Source organism: Chlamydotis macqueenii, chromosome 4, assembly GCF_036417535.1.
Source record: "Chlamydotis macqueenii isolate bChlMac1 chromosome 4, bChlMac1.mat, whole genome shotgun sequence".
NCBI lineage: Eukaryota > Metazoa > Chordata > Aves > Otidiformes > Otididae > Chlamydotis > Chlamydotis macqueenii.
The window spans coordinates 18664398-18683546 of record NC_141559.1 but is presented as its reverse complement, the minus strand read 5'-3'; the positions used below and the strand labels follow the sequence as shown (position 1 = coordinate 18683546).

The following is a 19149-nucleotide window of genomic DNA, read 5'->3' as shown; positions in this document are numbered from 1 at the left end:
ACTCCACTTGTTTTCCTTTTCCTTATCACGAACAACTTAATTAAAATTATAAAAAAAAAAAACCAAAACAAAAACAAACCCAAAAAAACCTCAACCAACCATCCAAAGCTAGACTAGTCGCAAGGAAGAGGAAGCATTTCTCCATCTTGGTTGACATTGTAGAATTTTGCACTCAAGCTCTGCAAGATCTGTAAAAATAACATTTTTCATGCTGTTCCAGCATCATGCAGAGGAGCCCTCGCTGGCTAGGAGTGTGGAATAGTGTCTTGCTGAGCAGTCAGCTACTCTGTTAATCCATTCTTTATTTTGTTCCTCCTTCTTCCACCACAGCTTGCTGCTCCTGAACAATTTCTGGAAATTTTCAATGCACTATTAAAAATACTGGTTTCAACTGGTCCAGGCTCTGCCTTCCTCCTCAGCTACCCTACAACCATCATCTTTATTTCAACTCTTCTCAGCTGCTTATAAAAATCCCTCTGTGGCTTTAGTAAATTTTCCAGGCAGCAGAGAGAAGATGCTTTTATTGTAGACAAGAATCTGAAAATACTCTTTTCTTAGCCCAAAGGTCCAGAATTGTAAATTTGGCATGGTACGTAGCTCTGTCCTTTGCCAACATCCCCTGTCTGCTCAGCGTCCTTGCAGGCACTTCAAAGGCAGTGCGCATCTGCTAGGAACATGTGGACGCGCAGTCGATGAAGGCAGTTGAAGCAGAAGGAAGAGGGTGGCTTAGGTGTATGTCCAAAGCGGAGTCAAGCAAGATTTGCCCAGGACTACTTCTACATCTTTCCCTTGAACTAATGCATCCCTGCTTTTTTGTTTTCATTTGCACAACAGGGCTTGCTTTCTTTGCCATTCAAAGTGCACGTGACTGTCTGAAAATTCAGCTGCCTAGAGTGGCTCGCGTTACAAAGTGTAGCTGGCAGAAAACAAACAGCGTTTGTGCTGGTTAATTAGAAGTTGAAATCCCAGCGCATCTGTGTGCCGAAATTAAGCATTCAGCTTTACAGAGCATGCAAGGGTTTCCCAGATGGCTTTCTTGAATACAGCCCCAAAGTTAGCACCTGGCTGCGCTGGAATGGAAGTAGCCCTTCTTTTAAAAGGGGAGATGCCAAGCTCATTCTTGGTGATGCATCTTTAAGCCGGCTGGCAGAGAGGGACCAGCCTGTGCTTTCAGTGGGATTGTTTGGCAAGTGATATTAATTTTAGTTGTGCTTCTCTCACTAAAAGAGCTCTTTTTAAATAGATTTACAGGAAGATTGATAGTGTGTGTATATAAGGAGCAAATGAACAAACAGGTCCTGCAAATGAAAGCTTGACAGCTATTAACTCCTGAGCTAATGAAAGCATTAAAATTATTAAAGCAGATTTATTTTCTTTAGCTAGGCTGTTTAACAATTTGTTGAAACCTTGTTTTGGGGAAACTGGCTTTGTCTATCTTTGCAGAAGTATAGTTCAATTAAAGTTTTAGTGTTCCTTCTTGATCCTAGATTGAACTTAAATAGTTGCAATATTCTTTTATGCTGATGCATTTTATTTACGAGCATCTCAGGTGAAAATGGCAGTCCTTTCTATAACAAACAGTTATATCAGATTTAAAAGATCTAGGTAGTCTTTCCTTGTGTTATCCTCTTACCTCTAAAGGAAATGCATCTGTAGTCCACAACTCTAAAAGCAAAACAAAAAAAAAAATGAAAACACTTTCAGAACTTCTTAGCATCCCTGAAGTTTTTTTTCACTATCACCTTTGAACGACTACTTCCCCTAACGGATTGGGAAAAAAAAAAAATAATTCATCGAGATGCCAGTAGACATTTGGCCAAACTGCCCAGAAGTGTGGAGAGTGGCTGTATTGTTGCTATTCTTCTCTTTTCCTTTTTATGTCTCAGTGGACTGGCAGTGAGCTTTGGCTCTAGCCCACATGCAAAGTTGACACATATAGGATTGCTGCAGACTGCGTGCTGTTTGCCTTTTTTTAGGAAATTCAGGGGCCTTGTTTTCCAAGGTGATGTCTCTTAGTGCTTCCCTTCAGTGTTTACTCTAAAAGAAGAGGCGAGAGGTGATTTCCACCGAGGTGATATGTGAGGAAATGAAGCAGTGGAAGCTGGGAGATAGAGGAAGATAGTCACAGGGGAATGCCTAAACAAAGAAGGCATGAAGGTCTTTGCAAGTGTGATCAGACAGAGCCCTTGTGGCACTGAGACCCTATTCTGCATCAGTGAGGGAGACTGTGGGGTCAGTAGCTTTGCAGGAGGCATCACCTGTGCAGAAGGGGTTGGCTCTGTACTAGTAGACACAGGAGATCTTTGGGATTTCTTCGTGCTGTCCTGCTCTGTGGACAGGAGCAGATTTGTCACTTCTCGTTTGTGGAATTGTTGTTCATTGTGAGACTGTGGCCAGCTTCAGCAGTAAACATAGTCCTGTTTCAATGAAAGTATCTCCATGCATGTCAGCTGCTCTGGTGTGAGTGTAAAATAATTTGTCTAGTTAGTGGGGATAGTGTTTAAGTAAGGGAATCACTTTTAAATTAAACGTTTTTACTCCTCTGTTGTCATGGAATCATAAATGCAGACTGCTCAGGGTCATTAGAGGTGACCTACAGATTTACACCGTAGATCTTTTTCACTTAGTTTATAATTTGACATGAAGACTTGAAAGAGTGTGAAAGTTTGTGTAGTTTTCCTTTTCCTAACAAGCATCAGGAACGCTAACTCTCTCCCCATTTTTCCAAGCTGATGTGGTTCACTGGGGATCTTCCGTATTTGTTTTCTTGCTATAAAATGTGTTGTTGTGAGGCGTTGAAAGCTTATTTTTCTTATTTGGGCATAAGAAAAAATTCTCACAGAGAGCCCTTAGTTTGGAATGAGGTTGAAATAAACAGAGTTTTGACCTGATTGATTAAAATCCCTTTCTCAGTTCCTAAGCTTTTTATCCCATTTTTGGAATGACGTTTGTGAAATTCTCTGGGTAGAGGAGTTGGTCGCTGGCTAGTTTTAAGTTTGGAATCACTATAGTTTTCAATAGCAGGAGTTTTTCCTGTCTGTTTTCCAACTCCTTTTGGGATGCCTGCGTGATTACCAAAGAGAGGCATTACAATTTGGGAGAACTTTGGATCCCTCCCCACAAATCCTTTCCTTCTAGTCTTTTTGAGGACCTTGGTGATACATTGAAATTGCAAGCAGTAGTTACCACCTGCAGGCAGAGGACTAAATTATACTTCTGGAAACATTGGCAGGCAGCCTGCTCTCTACTCTAGTAATAGTAAAACAGAGTTCATGCCTCCTCACTTGTAAACTGCTTTGAGTATCTGATCTGCTCGATGGGGTTACCACTGAGATGTGTGGGAGCATGAAGTTCATTGTGTAGAGAAGGAATGGGAGATAGGCTTGACCTTGGCATTTACTTACGTATGTGTGATAGGAGACTTCAGCAGCAAAAAGAGAACCCCTGTGACAGAAGAAATATTTGTAGCCACTGAGAGCGGAGAGCGTGAACATGCACAGCTTCTGGTGCAAAGATGATGCTTTCTGTCCCTTGGGGAGCTAGGGCAAGCTAATAACTTGCTGGTCTCTTGCTGTACAAAGATCAGACTTCTTCCACCCCACTCTGCTGCTGTTAGTGAGCTGGATAACCTTTGTTGGCTGGGCCAGTTAACCTCTGTTGAGGAGCATTCCCTCACAGAACTTCTGTCTTTGTTGTCCATAGATGGCAGCCAGTGATACTGACCTCCATTGCAAAATGTCTTGAGATCAGTTGGAAAGCATAGGAAAATGCCTAGGTTGTGTGTTACTATTTTATAATTAATTCAGTTTATGACAGGGTTTAGTAGATTGACCATACCCAATGTTCAAAAAGGATGTGAGAGGTTGGTTTGTTTTGGCAAGCGCAAAGCAAGTCTTTATCAGTGTCTGCTGCTTGAAAATGTATCTACCTTGGCTGATATTTATCTTCTGGTTGTCTTTCAGAATGCTCCAGGACGACCTGCAGCTCAGTGATAGTGAAGAGAGTGGTGACGACCAAGTCAGTTTTAGATGTTTTATATACTAGGCACACAGACATCCCTTTAAATCATCATGACTTGTTGCGTTGTTCTGAGTTCCTTAAGCTAACCTTTCCTCCCTCTCCTCTTTGTTTTTGTGAACAAAACCAGGTTGTCGAAAAGCCACCTTCTTCACTTGCTCCTCCAAGGTACAGGTTTGTTCCCAAACTACTAGCTAAACCAAATAAGGAGGAAAAGTAAAACTACTTTTTATATATGGGGTAGATGGGCATGGGTTCCTGGTTTCTCTTATAGATCCAGGCTTTGGTTTCTAGCTGCCTGAAGTTACAGTTGAAAATTGGCTTTAGTTGTGTGAGGTTTTACAGAAAGCTCCAATTATAAAAGAATAATCCAGGCATGCTGGATTTTGCCTGCAAATCAGAGTTGTATTTCCCCAGCTGTTCCCTTCTTTTCTCTTCTTCCCCTCCACCAGTGTATATGTAGATCACACTGGAGCTAGTAGGTTTTTCAGTTGTAGTCATGGTGAGTGCGATGCGAGTCCAGTTTTAGTTCAGAAGGAAGCCCAAAACAGCCAAGCAAGTGAAGAATAGAAAAAGGTTAGGTAGGTTAACTCATTCAGACTGTGTCAGCTCCTCCTGAGAAGCAGCTGATTGTAAGCAGTTCCTGACATGTATTTTTAGTCAGAAGCAATATTCGGGGTAGACTGAACAGCTGCATGCCAGCATTAGAGGAAGAAAGATGGAGAAGCCCAGAATTTTTCCTATAGACAGCACTGACGTACATTTTTTACTTGATGTCTATATTCTTCAAGCACAGGAAAATGACCTACAAAGTCAGACTTGCAGAAGGGCACGCCAGTTCTTGGCATGATCTGCATCTCTGCAAGCTCTTGAAATAGAATGTTCTTACTATATCAGTCTAGATCAGCAAGGAGCTTGCCTCCAAATCATACAAATGTGTTGATACTAATGTGGGAAACAGTTTTCAAAGGAAAAAAAAATTTCAACATTTTGATTTTGTAAGCCTATTTCGGAACAGAATGAAGCTATGCATGAAAGTCATGGCTCTCCCTCAATTCCGTCCACTCCCGTTGTCAGTGCTGGAGGAAAACACTTTTGAGTAGGAGAGGATGTTGCAAGAAGTGCTGCTACTTGACATGGCTGTTAATGAAATGGTTACAGCACCTTGACCAAGTAACACAGATGAAGAAGTGAAAACTTAACGGGGAGAATACAAAAAAGAGAAACCATCCTGGAATGTCTATTTTTGTCTAGTTAGCCTTTATTGGAATTTCCTTCTTTTGAAGGTTGGGGCTTTCAGAAAAGCACTTGTCAGTTTCAGTTGTTTTTTAACTTTGGTTCGCAGCTTCATATTGTAGCAGTGACACCCTGCTTATGTGTTTGTCTGACTGGGTTGGAGTTGAAGGTTTTATTATTTCCAGAGGTTTTTTATTCTGGTGCTTTATCTTTTTGAGTATGGCAATGTATTCCTTTGGCCTTCTCCTGTCTCTTCTCAGTGCCAAAACAGAGGGTTTCAGTTTTATTTTTGAATCCTGCCATATATAATAAGTAAGTAACCTTCACCCATGCTGCTTTCTAATTTCATCTCATGGTGGCCTTGCAGTGCCCTACAGTCCCAGCCCAAGAGTGTGGCATCAGCACATTCCAACAGCCCGGAGTCAGGGAGCACCAGTGACTCAGACAGCTCTTCAGACTCAGAGACGGAGAGCAACTCGAGTGACAGTGAAGCAAAGGACCCTCCAAGAGCATCAGTGCCTGAGGTGAATGCAAATAAATTGTAGAGGCTGCTTAATACAGCCTCTCATCTTAGACACTCTGCTGCCTGAATGCAATCAGGGCAGGAGACCTGAAATACTGCCATCATTCAGGTGTCCCCTTGACGTCTTTGCTGCATCATCAGACTTTTCTTGCCCTTTGCTTCCTTTCTAGAGTTTGTCAATTCAATAATCCTTAGTAACAGCGTAATTAGACTTTTATGTGCCTAACCTTGAAGTGTTCCCCTTCTCGTTTGGCATAATTGTCTAGCACTCCTGGAGGAATTAGTGCCTTTGCTGGTGAGAGACAAGCAGGGTGGAGATGAGAAGTATGGCTTTTCTGGGGTGTTTGGGGTAGTTTTCTGGGTGCTGAAGCTATGGGTTGCTTCAGGGTGAGACCAGTTTCCTGATGAGTTAAGAGGAGCTGCTGCCTCCTTGCAGCTCCTGTGCTTGAGTGACAGATTCAGCTTCTCGCAGATTGCAACTGAAGTGATCAGATATGCAGGAAGGGCTGGAATGTGCTTAGACTTGCTTCTGTTGAATTTGGCTCAGATAGTGCTACAGTGGCATTTCTGAGGCTTTTATTGGGAAAAGCAGACAAAGAGAACTTGGTGCCTTAAAGTTTTATAATTGAGACCATGCGTTTTTAAAAAATACACTTCAGAAGTGCTCATGTCCCATGATTTCAAACAGTTCCTTCAACTTGCATTGTGTTCTCAGGCTAGTGGGAAGTGCATGTTTGTATCCTATGGACCACAGCTGATGTAAACCAGTCCGCTGACAGTTTTGAGGTACTCTCACAAAGCCCAGAAACCTTGTAATTTATTTCTCTACCCCTCACCTGGCTCTAGCTTTCCTTTCTTTTACCTTAGAAGCACATGAACAGGGAGAATTTTATGTGCGGAAAACAAGATTTGAGAATGTGTATCTTTTCATCTCACATCTGATACACTTTACCCTCCAGCAGTTCAGTTACAGACTTTGCCCTCTGCAATGTGGGTGTCTTTGGAAGGAAACAGATGTTAATACTTCTCCTCTTCTTTTACCAAATCCTGCCTGATTTGTCCAGAAAATACTAGATTGTAAGATCCTCCTCACTCTAACGAAGTCCTAGCTATTTGCCATTGACCATCTTATCCTTTTTTATTCAGCAAACTGTTCAGCTGTGGTGCTCAAGAAGCAAGTTAGTGCCCACACACTATCCGTCGTGTTTGGAAAACCTAATGAAAACCTTTATGATGGTGTAGATGACAAACAAGATAACCAGTGGTAGAAGAGCTAGAAAAGGATCAGAGTATGCCATTGTCTGATAGTTACCTACATTATAAACCAAAGTTTACTAAGTTTTTTGGCCATGTTTTTATAGTGTTTGACCAAAAAAAAAAATGCTGCTAGGTGGCTAATAATTTAAAATTCTAATGAAAATGAAGCGAATTTGTGTTATCTGAAAAGTGTAATGGAATTCATAGAATCATAGAATAGTTTGGGTTGGAAGGGACCTTTAAAGATCATCTAGTCCAACCTCTCTGCAAGGAGCAGGGACATCTTCAGATTCTGAGCAACCTGATCTAGTTGCTGTTTAATTCTACTTATAAACCCATGGTAGAACCAAACTGTTTTTTAAACCAAGTTTCTAGATTGACTCACTCAGACACAGTTGAACATGTCTTGTTTATCCATATGTTCTACATCAAGTTGACTGGATAGAGAAGCAAGTCAAGGCAGAAGGGAAACCTTTCAGTGCTAGGCTTTCTCTTTTCAGGGAAGAGCTGTTGCTCTTCTCAGGAGAAAGAATTGTGACTGGGGAGAATCGGTGAGGATGGGAGTGTAGCTGTCTGTCTGTGCTCTGGTGCCCAGATAATAAGCTATGCATTTGAGTGGTGCTGACACACATACATGGTATTTTCAGAACGGGCCCCAGAGAATCATGCCCCTGATTCGCAGCTTCTGTTGTTTGTTTTAGGGTTAGTTGAATTTGCTTTTTGTAATTTGTCAAACTACTGTTACATTAGCTAGGGCTTGTAGCAACCGTATTATGTTACCTGACTGACTCCAAAGGCCTTCACATCTCAGTCGTTGCTCATGCCTTGCATGACCTGGAGGGAAATAAGTGTTGGGTTGTGAAGGCAGAGGATTTGGAAGAGGCTGAGCTTGACATGCTATCCATACAATTTCTTTTGGTAAATGGTTTTCTTTTAGTTAAACCACAGGGGCCTGACAACCGACCTGTCAGACTTCAATGAGCAATGAGCTCCTCATCCATTTTGAAAGCAGTGCTCTGTGCAAATGACTTTCCAGAAATGTTGCAAGGACATCACCTAATCTGTTTTTACAATTGCTGCTTTTTAATATGTTCTCTGATTCTGCAACAATGTTGGTGAGTGGTAAACCAAGATGAAACTTTTATATAGACTGGTCTCTTACTGAGTGACAGGTAGAGCTAGTAGAGATCCAGCAGCGTAACACATTTGACTGATCTGTGCAAAAATGAGGTCTGTATTTCTGAAGTAAGTGTTGATGTGCACATGCTAGAGCATCCCCACTGTCTCATGGCCTTTCACTTTCAAGCTCTTTTAACAGTAAGGGGAAATTTTACTGGGTTCTGGCAAGCTGTGCTAGAATGGAAATGGCCCATAAAGGCATCAGTCTTGCATCCTTCCTTTCTCTTCTTGTCTGCAGCCTGACCCACCAACTTCTAATAAGTGGCAGCTTGACAACTGGCTAACCAAGGTGAACCCACCAGCAGTGTCAACAGAGAGTCTCAGTGAAATCACTAATGAGGATGGATGTGAGGAGGGCAAGGAGCAGGGGCAGGATGTCAGCAGCAATTCCTCCCACCAGCACGCCAAACTGACGGAGCCTCATCACAAGAGCTCCAGCCGAGTGTCCAAGGCTCCTCAGGACACTCATCTTCTGACCAAACACAACTGCCAGAAGTCTCCTGTGCTTGCCGAGGAGCCCTCACCCAGGCAGACTGTGGGCATCAAAAAGCCTAGCAAGGCCCTGGTGCACGAGGGGCCCAAGGGAGGCCTGAAAGTGGAGAGTGAGCCTGGTCCTTTTGAGGTCAGAGACCAGTCTTCCAGAGACAAGCCAAAAGTCAAGACAAAAGGGAAGCAAAAATCCAGTGACAGAAAAGACCTTAAGTCAACACTGCAAGAGGCCCCTGAGAAGAGAAAGCACAAGAGCTCCCACCAGGCCAACACCAAACCCTCCTTGGACCCCAAGCTCATAAGAGATGTTTTGTTTGGCAGTGACCAGGAGCGTGTCGCTCTTAGTCCCCTTCCTCAAGGCCAGGGCACAACCCCCACAAGGACTAGCAGGCACAAGCCTGCTGACATGACCAGAGAGAATTTTCACAAGGAGAAACTTCCCTTGCCTGTCAGGGAGAAGTTGCCCTCACCAGTGAGGGACTCCGCTGCTCCTCAGTCCCTCATGGTAAAAATAGATCTCCCTCTCCTGTCAAGAGTCCCCCAGCCCCCTGGGAAAGGCAGTCACCAGAAGAGAGCAGAGGCCAAGGAACTCCCTGGTGCAAGGAAGGAGGACTTGGAGAAGAAAACCACAGATGCTCCTGAGAAGTCCCTTCAAAAGAGGAAGGTGAGAAGTGGAGGTGGGCTTGTACAAGGACCAAGGTGATGTTTGAAAAACCCATGCAGAGAGTTCATTTCTGCTTCATAGGATGGGAGTGGGACCCATTATGCACCTCCTGTAAAGGCGTTATCAAATTTCTAAAGGGGATGTGTATCAAAACTGTCCACAGATGTTTCTTGTTGGTCACAAGTCCCCTGCTGAGCAAATGAAAAGCCCTATAATCTGTCCAACAAATGCTTTGGTATTTTAAAACATTTTTTGATGTGATTTTTGAAGTACTAGTTTTCTCAGACAACAAAACCCTAGCCCTCCTATGTCGGAGGAGCTTTCAGCAGCAGGCTGTGTCAGCATGTGGCTGGCCAGCCCCCTGGTGTAGTATTTGTGGGTTTCTCTGGCTTTCAGCCCAAGCAGAGCTCTGTAGGGCTGCGGTGCCTCCTCCCTCTGCAACCCCTTTAAAAGCAGCATGCTATCCAAAGCACCTCCCAGACTGTGCAGTCATTTGTGCTATCCATTTAATGTCTGTTGTGGGAGGGGACCTTGCCTGCAGTTTGTGGGGGTGCCCAGAGGGAGAACTGACCCCGGCCACCCCAATCTGTGGCTTTCTGTTTTGTCCACGTATGTGCCTTCTGCTGCCTTTAGCCATGCAACCTCAGTCTGAGTAGTGTAGTCTTTTCCTGTATGGAGTCATTTATTTCAGTGAAACAGTTGTGATTGCTTGCTTATGCAAAGAGGGATAAATTCTGCAGGTGTGAACTGTGTTTATTACTAGGGGTGATGGCAGCAGCCCTGTGCCTTTTGCTTTTCTATAGATGCAGACTTTTAACTGAACCAGGTTCACTGACAGTAACAACCATCACTAAACTCTGCTTTGGATCTCAGCATTTGGATAGATACGTAGAAAACTTGTTTGGTTTTCGCTGGAGCTGCTGTGGCGCTAGCAGCGATACTAATGCTTAAAGATGTGTCCAGTAAGGGGCTTCCCAGAGACCCCCTTGCAGAGTCCTTCAGCTATATTAGTTGCTTTCCCTTGCATTACAGGATAGCCCTTTCTGCCACTGAGGTAGCAGTTGCTCGCACAGGTTTTTGGGAAAGCTAACTCCCAAAGGGGACAGTGAATATGCTTCCAGCCAGCTGGTTCAGCTGCACAAAATGTTGGCTGCAGGCCTTATAGTAAGCAGGTGTTCACTGTGGGTATTTTAGTGCCTGTACACCTTTTTGGTCCTCCTCACAGAGCGGGTGGCTTAGCATGTGTGGCTGAATAACCTTTCCCGCATGGGTTTCATTTAGTCTTGTCATTTTCTGAACTTCCCATAGTTGTTAGGGAGAATTGAGAAGAGCAGGGTAATGATGAAGAAACTTGAGAGACCCTGACAGTCCCCCTCTTGCAGAGTAGTGGGAGAAAGGTAAACAGGCATTAAATCTGTCATTTCTCCTGTTGTCTCAAAGACCCAAAAGAGGAGCTGTTTAGTGTTGAGACATGTCCTCTCTTGCAATCTGAGTGTCTGATTGCAGGAAAGCCCACCTCGGAGCCTTGCCGTCTGTATTATGTCGCCGTGTATCAATGTCCTTGGAGGCTCAGGCTTCATTGAAGCCAGCTAGGTCAGGTACAGCTGTCAGATATCTTTTGTGGCAGTGTGGAGCTCAATCTGAGTAGTTTAAGGACATGATCTAGATGCTGGAGCGTTGCCCTGAGCACACTGCCAGAGGTAGACTCTGTGCCGACCACAACCCACTGAGCTCCATCACAGTGACGTAAACCTGGATGTACTCTTGGGAGAGGCAAAGTTCTGCAATGTTTTTGGCTATTACCAAGCGCTATGGGTAGCGCTGACTGATAAGTGCAGTTTTTTTCACATTTTTTGTCTTGTAGCAAATTATTCTGAAGGTTTTCATTCAGATGAGCTGATGATTTGCACACTTTGTATTTTAAGATCTATGGAGTGCAATTAAAAGGTACTATTTATTACCTCTCTGCCTTAACGGTTTCTGTTCTTCTGGAAGACAACGGCCAGCAATTTAAACTGACTGTTTAAATCTTCACCTATATCAGATTGTGGTTAATAAAACCAAAACCTCCCGCACATCTCGGGAACGTGAGTGATCTAACTCTCCTGTGAATACAGTTTTTTCCTTCCCTTTGATAAAGCATATCACAAAACACAATTGCTTGTTGTTCATGACTCTGCCAGGAGGAATCTGAATATATTTCTGTACAATTCATACAGAGTCAGAGAAAAAAAGCCCATCCAGAACAGATGAAAAGCTTATTTTCAGCAATGGAAGTGCCTTGTTTTTGATTACTATTAGTGACAAGAGGTTTAACAGTTCCATCCTTGCCACTACAGAATAATTAATCTATCCAAGCAAAAGTAGATAAAATGTCATTTTAGGATACTTGTCAGTGAGCCTGAAATCTGTCCACTGTGCTCTGGGTTTCCACTTTGTTGTTTCCAATATCGTTTTTTTTCTGGCTGGAATCAATCAAACTTAGCTGTGTTGGTCTGTACTTTACAAGAACCTTGAAAACCTGAGTGATTTTTTTTTTTTTCCCCTTCCTATTAGAGGGAAGAAGAGAAGGAGATTGATAGGAAGAAAATGAAAACAGAAAAAGAAACAAAACCATTGCAATCTTCAGCTAGTAAAGAGTCCAATAAGTTGAAGTAAGTATACAGTGGTGGGACAGCAAAAGGATGCATAAAACCGTGTCTTAAAAAGGTTAATGCAGGGAACTATATTTCCTCTGCTTATACTTGTGAGTTTGCTTATAATGTGCCTTCTGAAACTTAATCTGGTACAGATTTGTCTTTGCACTCTGGAACCAACCACGTGGCTATGGGAATGTAATTTATTTGGCTTTTTATTTGTTGCAGATGTGAAGTGATACTTGGGTGTCATCTGTCTTCTTCTCCATTCTTAATGCTGAGGATTATGGTTCTAATAATTCAAGCATAAGCTGATGTTTCAGTGGCTGGTTGTTCTCCCATACTTGGTTTATACTGCTGCAAGAGTGTTGGATGTTGTGGCATTTGTCCTAATTTTTAACCCCAGTTTAATCCCAATTGAGATGGGAATGAAGACTTGATTATTTTAAATATGAACTTGTCCATCCTGCAGCTTATGTTGCTGCATGCTCTGATCTTTATATTACACATAGCTCAAAAAAATCTGTTCATGCTGCAAGAAATGTAATTGCCAGTTGTGCCTGTACTACTTTTCCTTCTAAGCTGGTAGGCAACCATTTGTATTGCTGTCTTTCAGACCAGATGCAGGAAACCAATTTGTGCAAAAAAAAAAATTAGATGTTGTTTCAGTTGCAAACAGTGTGGTAGACTGCTTACCTGCTGCAATGCAGGAATCATTTCCCCTTCTCCAAACTACAGTGGTGGTAATCTGCCAGTGGATGGTTGCCCTAGATGATCTGGGAGGTGGCAGCTGTTCTGTGGGGGTAGTGTATGCTTGTTCTCCATGATAGTTTAGGGGTTTCATGGGACGGCAAGAGACCTTACCATCTAGTTGAAGATGTCCCTGCAGGGGGGTCAGGCTAGATGACCTTTAAAGGTCTCTTCCAACCCAAAATATTTTATTATTCAATTCTATGATTCTAGGTGAGTAAGACTTGAGAGTTCAAGTATCAATTATTTCTGCTTTCATGAGAAATGGAACTAGGCTTAAAATGCTTTTAAAAATGGGGTTGGACTAGATGATCTTTAAAGGTCTTTTTCAACCCAAACCATTGTATGATTCTATGAACTTCTTTTTCTTTGCCCATGTCTTCCACATTCTGGGTTCCGCTGTCATACTACTTTTGGAGAAGTTTGTGTTCTCACTGCATGGAAAGCAGCAGAAAGCTTTTTATGAATCATGATACTCACATGCATTTAAAGTTCTTAGTCTTTGTAAGGTAGGAAGATGATGTGAACACATTTTGCACATGAAGAAACTGAGGTGCAGACAAATTGAGTTACTTGCTCAGACTCCCACTGCAAACAGGTGAAGTAGCTGAAAGTGTGGCCCGGAAGTTGTGACTCTCATTCCCGTGACTGAGCAGTCATGTCCACAGCAGAGAGTTCTGGTAGCCTCTTGGGAAAGGATATTGTGCTAAGTGTAACTGTATGTCCTTAAATTTTGACTTGGTGATCATTGCTGTTTTCTTAATTGGACAGGTCCTGATGAAAGGGAAAAGTCAGATGGTAACGCTGATACTCTCTACACCTGGATATGCAGCTCCCCCTTTCTCTAACCAAACCAAGATGCCTCAGTGCCAATAAGCTTTTCACTGTGACTAGCCCAGATTTGTATAGAGGTGAAATATGCAAAGCCAAGTCCATAAAACAGATTTGTATGTATTAGTGGGTAGGGAGCATTTCACTTCTCCACTAAAATAAACTTTTTGTCTTTGTCTTTTTTGTATGCGACTGGACAGATGCCCAACGAGCGTACCTTTTGAATCATGACTCTCTGGAATTTCAGGTGGCCTTTATGGCCAGGAATTTCTCATTTATTCCAGCATAGCACTTGAAATGCTTCTGGTAGATCTGCTGAAACTTAGCCCATAATTTGCATACCAGAGTACTGTCAGCATTTTGGCTAGCTCTTTGCTAGAGCGAGTGCTTCCAAGAGATGTCTTCAAATGGGCAGTGTTCTTGGGAGGGGATACTGCATTCAATTCCTGCTTGCTTGTAGCTTGGATTTGAGATATTGACTTGGATTGGTATGTAGCATTGAGGTTTGTGTCCTGACAATGTGAGTAAACTGCTTTTCTGCAGAGAAAACATTGGCATACTCTTAAAGCACTGAGACGTTGGGGCTAACGTTTAGTTGGGGGAAGGGATATTTCAACTGTGGTAATAATAGAAGGGCTTTAATTCTGGGGTTAATTCCTCCCTTTTTCTTGGTGAAAATGAGTGCCCCTTTTAGCCATGTTGTGGCTTTTGGAGTGGGAAGGTTAGGATGCACTTCTGGAGAGAGAGGGCTCAGGATCAGGTCAGGGGATGTGCTGTGCTCTGTGTTAAAATAGTCCTCTCTGGAGCGTCAGCTGTACTAAGGTAGTGACGGTGGGGAGCATGTGTGCAGTGAATTGGGACTGACTGTACTGTGGGAAAAGTGGGTTGTGGAAGAGGGGAGAGGACTGTCCCACACACAGCAGAATGAAGCAAAATGTGCAGTTTCACACTTCAGTTGTCTTACTGGATTTAACTTAATTTCCTCCTTTTCTGATGTAGTCCGTGAGTTGGAATTCACTGCTCAGTGTTTTCTGGGGAACTTTGAGAAGCTGAATAAAAATTATGTAAATGAACAGTAGTGAAAAAAGGTTTAGAGCTATTTGGTGCTGCTTAGAGCTGCCAGAGTTCCCTGGTAATCCTAACTTCAGATGATCAGAAATCTGATATGCCACCATATTATTAAATGTCTCTGCCATTTATAAGCACAGCATTTTAAATCTCTCCCTTGAATCCTCTCAACTTTATAAGTGTTGTCTAGTTGAGCTGGCAAGTCTTAAAGGAACAACTCAGTTTAATTCTGTCAAAGCACGTACAGGATCAAGTGTCAGGATGAGTATCTCTGACCATAGAAGATATATTCTACCATAATGGGGAGAGAGAAGCAGTGCTGCAGTTCCTTTGCCTTGTTGGGTCATTAGTCCCAGGGATTTTACTTGCTGTGATTACCTCTCTCCCTCTTTCAGTGAAAAGGGGCTGTGTTGGAGGGATGCTTTTTTTTTCAACATCCTCATAATCTGTTGCAAGTCTTTACTCCAGGGACAAGTCCTGAGGCTTATTCCTACTTGAAAAGCAACTTCCTTGTATGTTGTTGGCAGCTGAAGATGTGGTATCTAATGCATGATTAAGCCTCTGAAGTTTCATTTTGCTTTTGTTGGATTCTTTAGTCATCTCACACTTCCAGAGCAATTTAAACAGAATTGATACATAATGTAACTAAGTTTTTAAAAAAATCCTTATGTTACATATACATCATATTCATCTCAATTACGAAGTCGCTTCTCATCTCCAGAGTGTCAAAAGCTTCGTCTGAAACCCGGAAGAAAGATCTGCTACCCCCACCACTGCCACCCATGTCGCCTGCACATGCTGCACCAAAGTCAACCAAGGTGGCCCAAAAGGGACCTAGAACTGAGAGCAACGAGTTGCCTGCCATGGATAACACTGCCAGGAACAAGAGCAACCACAAGGATCCCTTGGTTTCCAAGCACAAGAAAGCGGAGAGAAATCACACTGAACTGTCAAAGGGCGTCAAAGTAGGTATCCGTTATAACAGGTGGAATGTTTCCTGCAATTCATGGGTGCTGTGTGATTCTCTTTAGAAACACGCTTTGAGGATATGAAAAAGGAAGCAAAGATAAACTGGCCACCAGAGAAAGCTCTTTGAAGCATTTTTGCCCCTTTAAAGGCTATCTGTGACTGTGTGTTGCTAGCCTGAAAGTCTGCTTTGTAACTTCTCTGTGGACTTTGCAACATCTGTTTTCATGTCACCAGTGAAACACAGTGAGAAGGGGTAAAAACCAAAAGCTAGAGAATCATGTTTATGGTAGTAATCAATTCTGACTGTAGGCAACTGCAAGTGCAGTATGGGTATAAAAATGTATTTACAAAAAGAAGTGTATTGCTTAAAAATAAGAAACAAGCAACCTGTGTTTTTGACTGCAACCTGAGTATAAGGTTTTATAGCTTGCTTACAAAATTGTTAATGATCCTTGCAGCTGGATCTGTGCATTTTGGGGTTATAAAATTCAATTATATTGCTGTTTACTGTTGGCTGGATGTGTGTGTTCTAGGGTGTTGTCATATGTGTATCTAAACTAGATATAAGGAAGAAAGTTTTTACAATGAGGGTGGTGAAACACGGGAACAGGTTTCCCAGAGAGGTGGTAGATGCCCCATCCTTGGAAACGTTCAAGGCCAGGTTGGATGAGGCTCTCAGCAACCTGATCTGGTTGGAGATGCTCCTGCTCCTTGCAGGGGGGTTGGACTAGATGACCTTTAAAGTCCCTTCCAACCCAAACTATTCTATGATTCTCTCTGTGTATTAAGCTAGACTGTACACACTGTATTAGCTGGCTTGTAACTGCTTACTTTTTCCTGATAATTTAGTTAGTATGGAGAATCAGCAATTGTATGTTGTTAAACTGGAAATAAGTGTGAGTGGATATTACCTGTTCCTGCCTTGGCTAGTGGCCATGAAAAATATGCTGCTTGCAGCCTTACTGCTATCTTAGCCATTGTGCAAGGAAATCTGCTATTTAATTTCTCCAAGCTTGGGAAAAGTCTAAGTGGTATTAAGCCTTACTAGCAGTTAGGTAAGAAGCCAAGTTTCCATGTCCATTATTGGAGTGGGTGCTGGGGGAGAAGGTAAGAAGAAAAGGAAGGCCTGGAAAATAGACTATGCTTGTGACAAACAAACATCTTCTCTTGAGATTTAGGAAAGGCAGGCTTTGGAATTGCTTTAGACATCTCTAACGAGCTTTATCTCCACTCTGTGGTTTTTCAGGGATCTGCAGGGGATGCCACAAATTCTTTCCCAGTGCCTTCTTTGCCAAATGGTACCTCCAAGCCAAGGAGACCTCAACTCAAGTTTGAAGAGTAAGTTTTTGTTTTACACCTCTTGTCTGTACATTCTGAAGACACTAGGCAAGGCTGACCCTGCAGCCACCCTGGCTTATGCTTCTTAATGAGCACTTATTTTGGGAGAAAAGAGGGAGGGAGGGAGGGACATCTAAGACTTGCCCTGTACTGCCTTCTTGTGTCTGACACTTACCCCACCCCCCACAAAGGAAAGGTCTCACTACCACAGTTCTTGGTTTGAGGGAAGCTACTTTAGACATTAGGTGCTTTTTAAGTCTTGAGAGATGACATTTCTTGTGCCTGCCTACAAGTGATGGGGTTTGATTTGTCTGGTTCTTGACAAGTAACACTCCTCTGTGACAAGGTACTGGGCAGGCTGGCTTTTTGTGAGAGGGCATGGCTCTTTACTTGCTCATTTTGTAGTGCACAGGTGTCTGTGTGCCATTTGCACACTGAATAGATTATCCCAGTGCACAGAAATGTCTGTGGTGCAACTTTAGCATCACTGATGTGTTGACTGAGACCAAGACCAGTAGAAGCCTTGGTGACCGTATCGTTTGTAAGCAGAAAACCTGAATGCAAACTCTCTTGGCCTGAGATGAGTGTGTGGTACTGAAAAGCTTACTGTATGTTTCAATCAAAATGTATTTGTGGTATTGTACTTGAGGAATGGTGGGAGATCAGATAACCATTGTCTTTCCATGGGAGCAAAGTAGTAAATTTGGCCTCATAGTAGCCTAATCTTCGGAGAGTTTTATTTTGAAATATAAGTATTCAGTGTTACTCTAACAGACATTTAAGAAATCAATTCATTTTATCTGTGCATTCCGCTGCTGTGTGTTTCCAAACGTGCAGACAACATTCATTTAGTGACTGTCATAATTGTAACATGCGTTTGATAAGGCTGTAACGGGCTTACCAAAACAAGATATTTGGACTCATAGCGTCCTCTAGATATGAAAGTAAAATTGGTAATTATCTTACTCTTTTTCTGTTTTCTGTTTTTCTTCTCTCTGTCCCAAAATTCAGGCAGCATCCAATAGAATACTACATGGAAGAGGCCAAGAAGCTGAAGCACAAAGCTGATGCAATGGTAAGTCTTGGTCCAGTGCTAGAAATGTTAACCAGCTCTTGCATTCAGACCTGATAACCTGTGTGCAAGTGAATAAGATTTCGCTGACTAACGTTCCTTCCATACTCCATACTTGGAGTATGTTCAGGTCACATGTGGGGAGGCTGTCTTTATTTGCCAGATGTTCAGACATTTCCCTTTGTTATAAACACATCTAGAGAATATGTCTAGAGAAGAGGATTCAGACCTGATGTTGTTTGAGGTTAGCAGCCTTGTTTGCTTGCAGAGCTATCACAGAGTTCTTGGAAGATAGATGGAACAGTTAGTTTCAAGACAGTTCACTCTGAAAGGTCAAGATCCTGATGGCAATCGTGTTGCTGGTGAACAAGACTTGGAAGTGCCCTTTGCAGATGTAACTGGCTCTCTCCACTATGTGCAGTTAAACAGCTTGCATGAGTGAACGTGTTTTTTTGCTAATTGTGGCTCAGTCAGATGATGTACATTTGTTACTTGCCATTTACTTGTGAAAATGAAGTGAGGGAACACTGCAGTGGGAAAGCCCCATCTGCCTCTCACAAAGCAGGCCTCCAAGACCACCAGACAATCATTTAAAAAAAAAAAAAGTGAACATAATAAATTACTCAAGGAAAGCGTTAGGCAAAAGGAAGAGATACAAATACCCAGAGCGTACAAAGCTGATTTCTGGGAACATATTAGGGATTCTGCTGAGAACCCTTTAATTATCATCCAGAAACCTGACTTGCATCTTTTTCTTTCTTCAAGTCCTGGCTAAGAGGAGAAAAAAGGAATTTAGGTACGCTTGAGAGAAGTAGTTTTTGTCTTAGTCTAAAAATGAGAATTTTCTTCCCAATAGACCGACAAGACTGGAAAGGCCTTTCAGTACCTAGATGCTGCCCTTTCCTTCATTGAATATGGCATTGCCTTGGAATCGGATACACAAGCACCAAAATCAGCTTACAGCATCTTCAGTGACACCATAGATCTCATCAAGTAAGCAATTTTTAAAGCGTGATTGTTAGGCAGCGTGTTTGAAGGGGAAGGGTTAGTTGCATTGCTTGTTTGCAACTGTGGCAGCTCTGGATTTCCACCATGGAGCAGAGTTCAAGTTGCTGTACAA

At 42.6% G+C, this 19149-nt stretch overlaps 1 protein-coding gene across 4 annotated transcripts in view; it reads left to right on the top strand.

Moving 5' to 3' along the window:
* The window catches only part of AFF1 (ALF transcription elongation factor 1), a 109801-nt gene that overhangs the window by 82068 nt on the left and 8584 nt on the right, over positions 1-19149 (top strand). For 2 of the 4 annotated variants that reach the window (XM_086746434.1, XM_086746436.1), the window contains exons 8-16: positions 3963-4017; positions 4148-4191; positions 5621-5777; positions 8451-9365; positions 11922-12019; positions 15372-15615; positions 16866-16957; positions 17969-18032; positions 18886-19022. In XM_086746434.1, the coding sequence (XP_086602560.1) occupies positions 3963-4017; positions 4148-4191; positions 5621-5777; positions 8451-9365; positions 11922-12019; positions 15372-15615; positions 16866-16957; positions 17969-18032; positions 18886-19022 (1806 nt within the window). The remainder of the gene's footprint in view (positions 1-3962; positions 4018-4147; positions 4192-5620; positions 5778-8450; positions 9366-11921; positions 12020-15371; positions 15616-16865; positions 16958-17968; positions 18033-18885; positions 19023-19149) is intronic. The other 2 variants (XM_086746435.1, XM_086746437.1) reach the window with 2 other exon arrangements.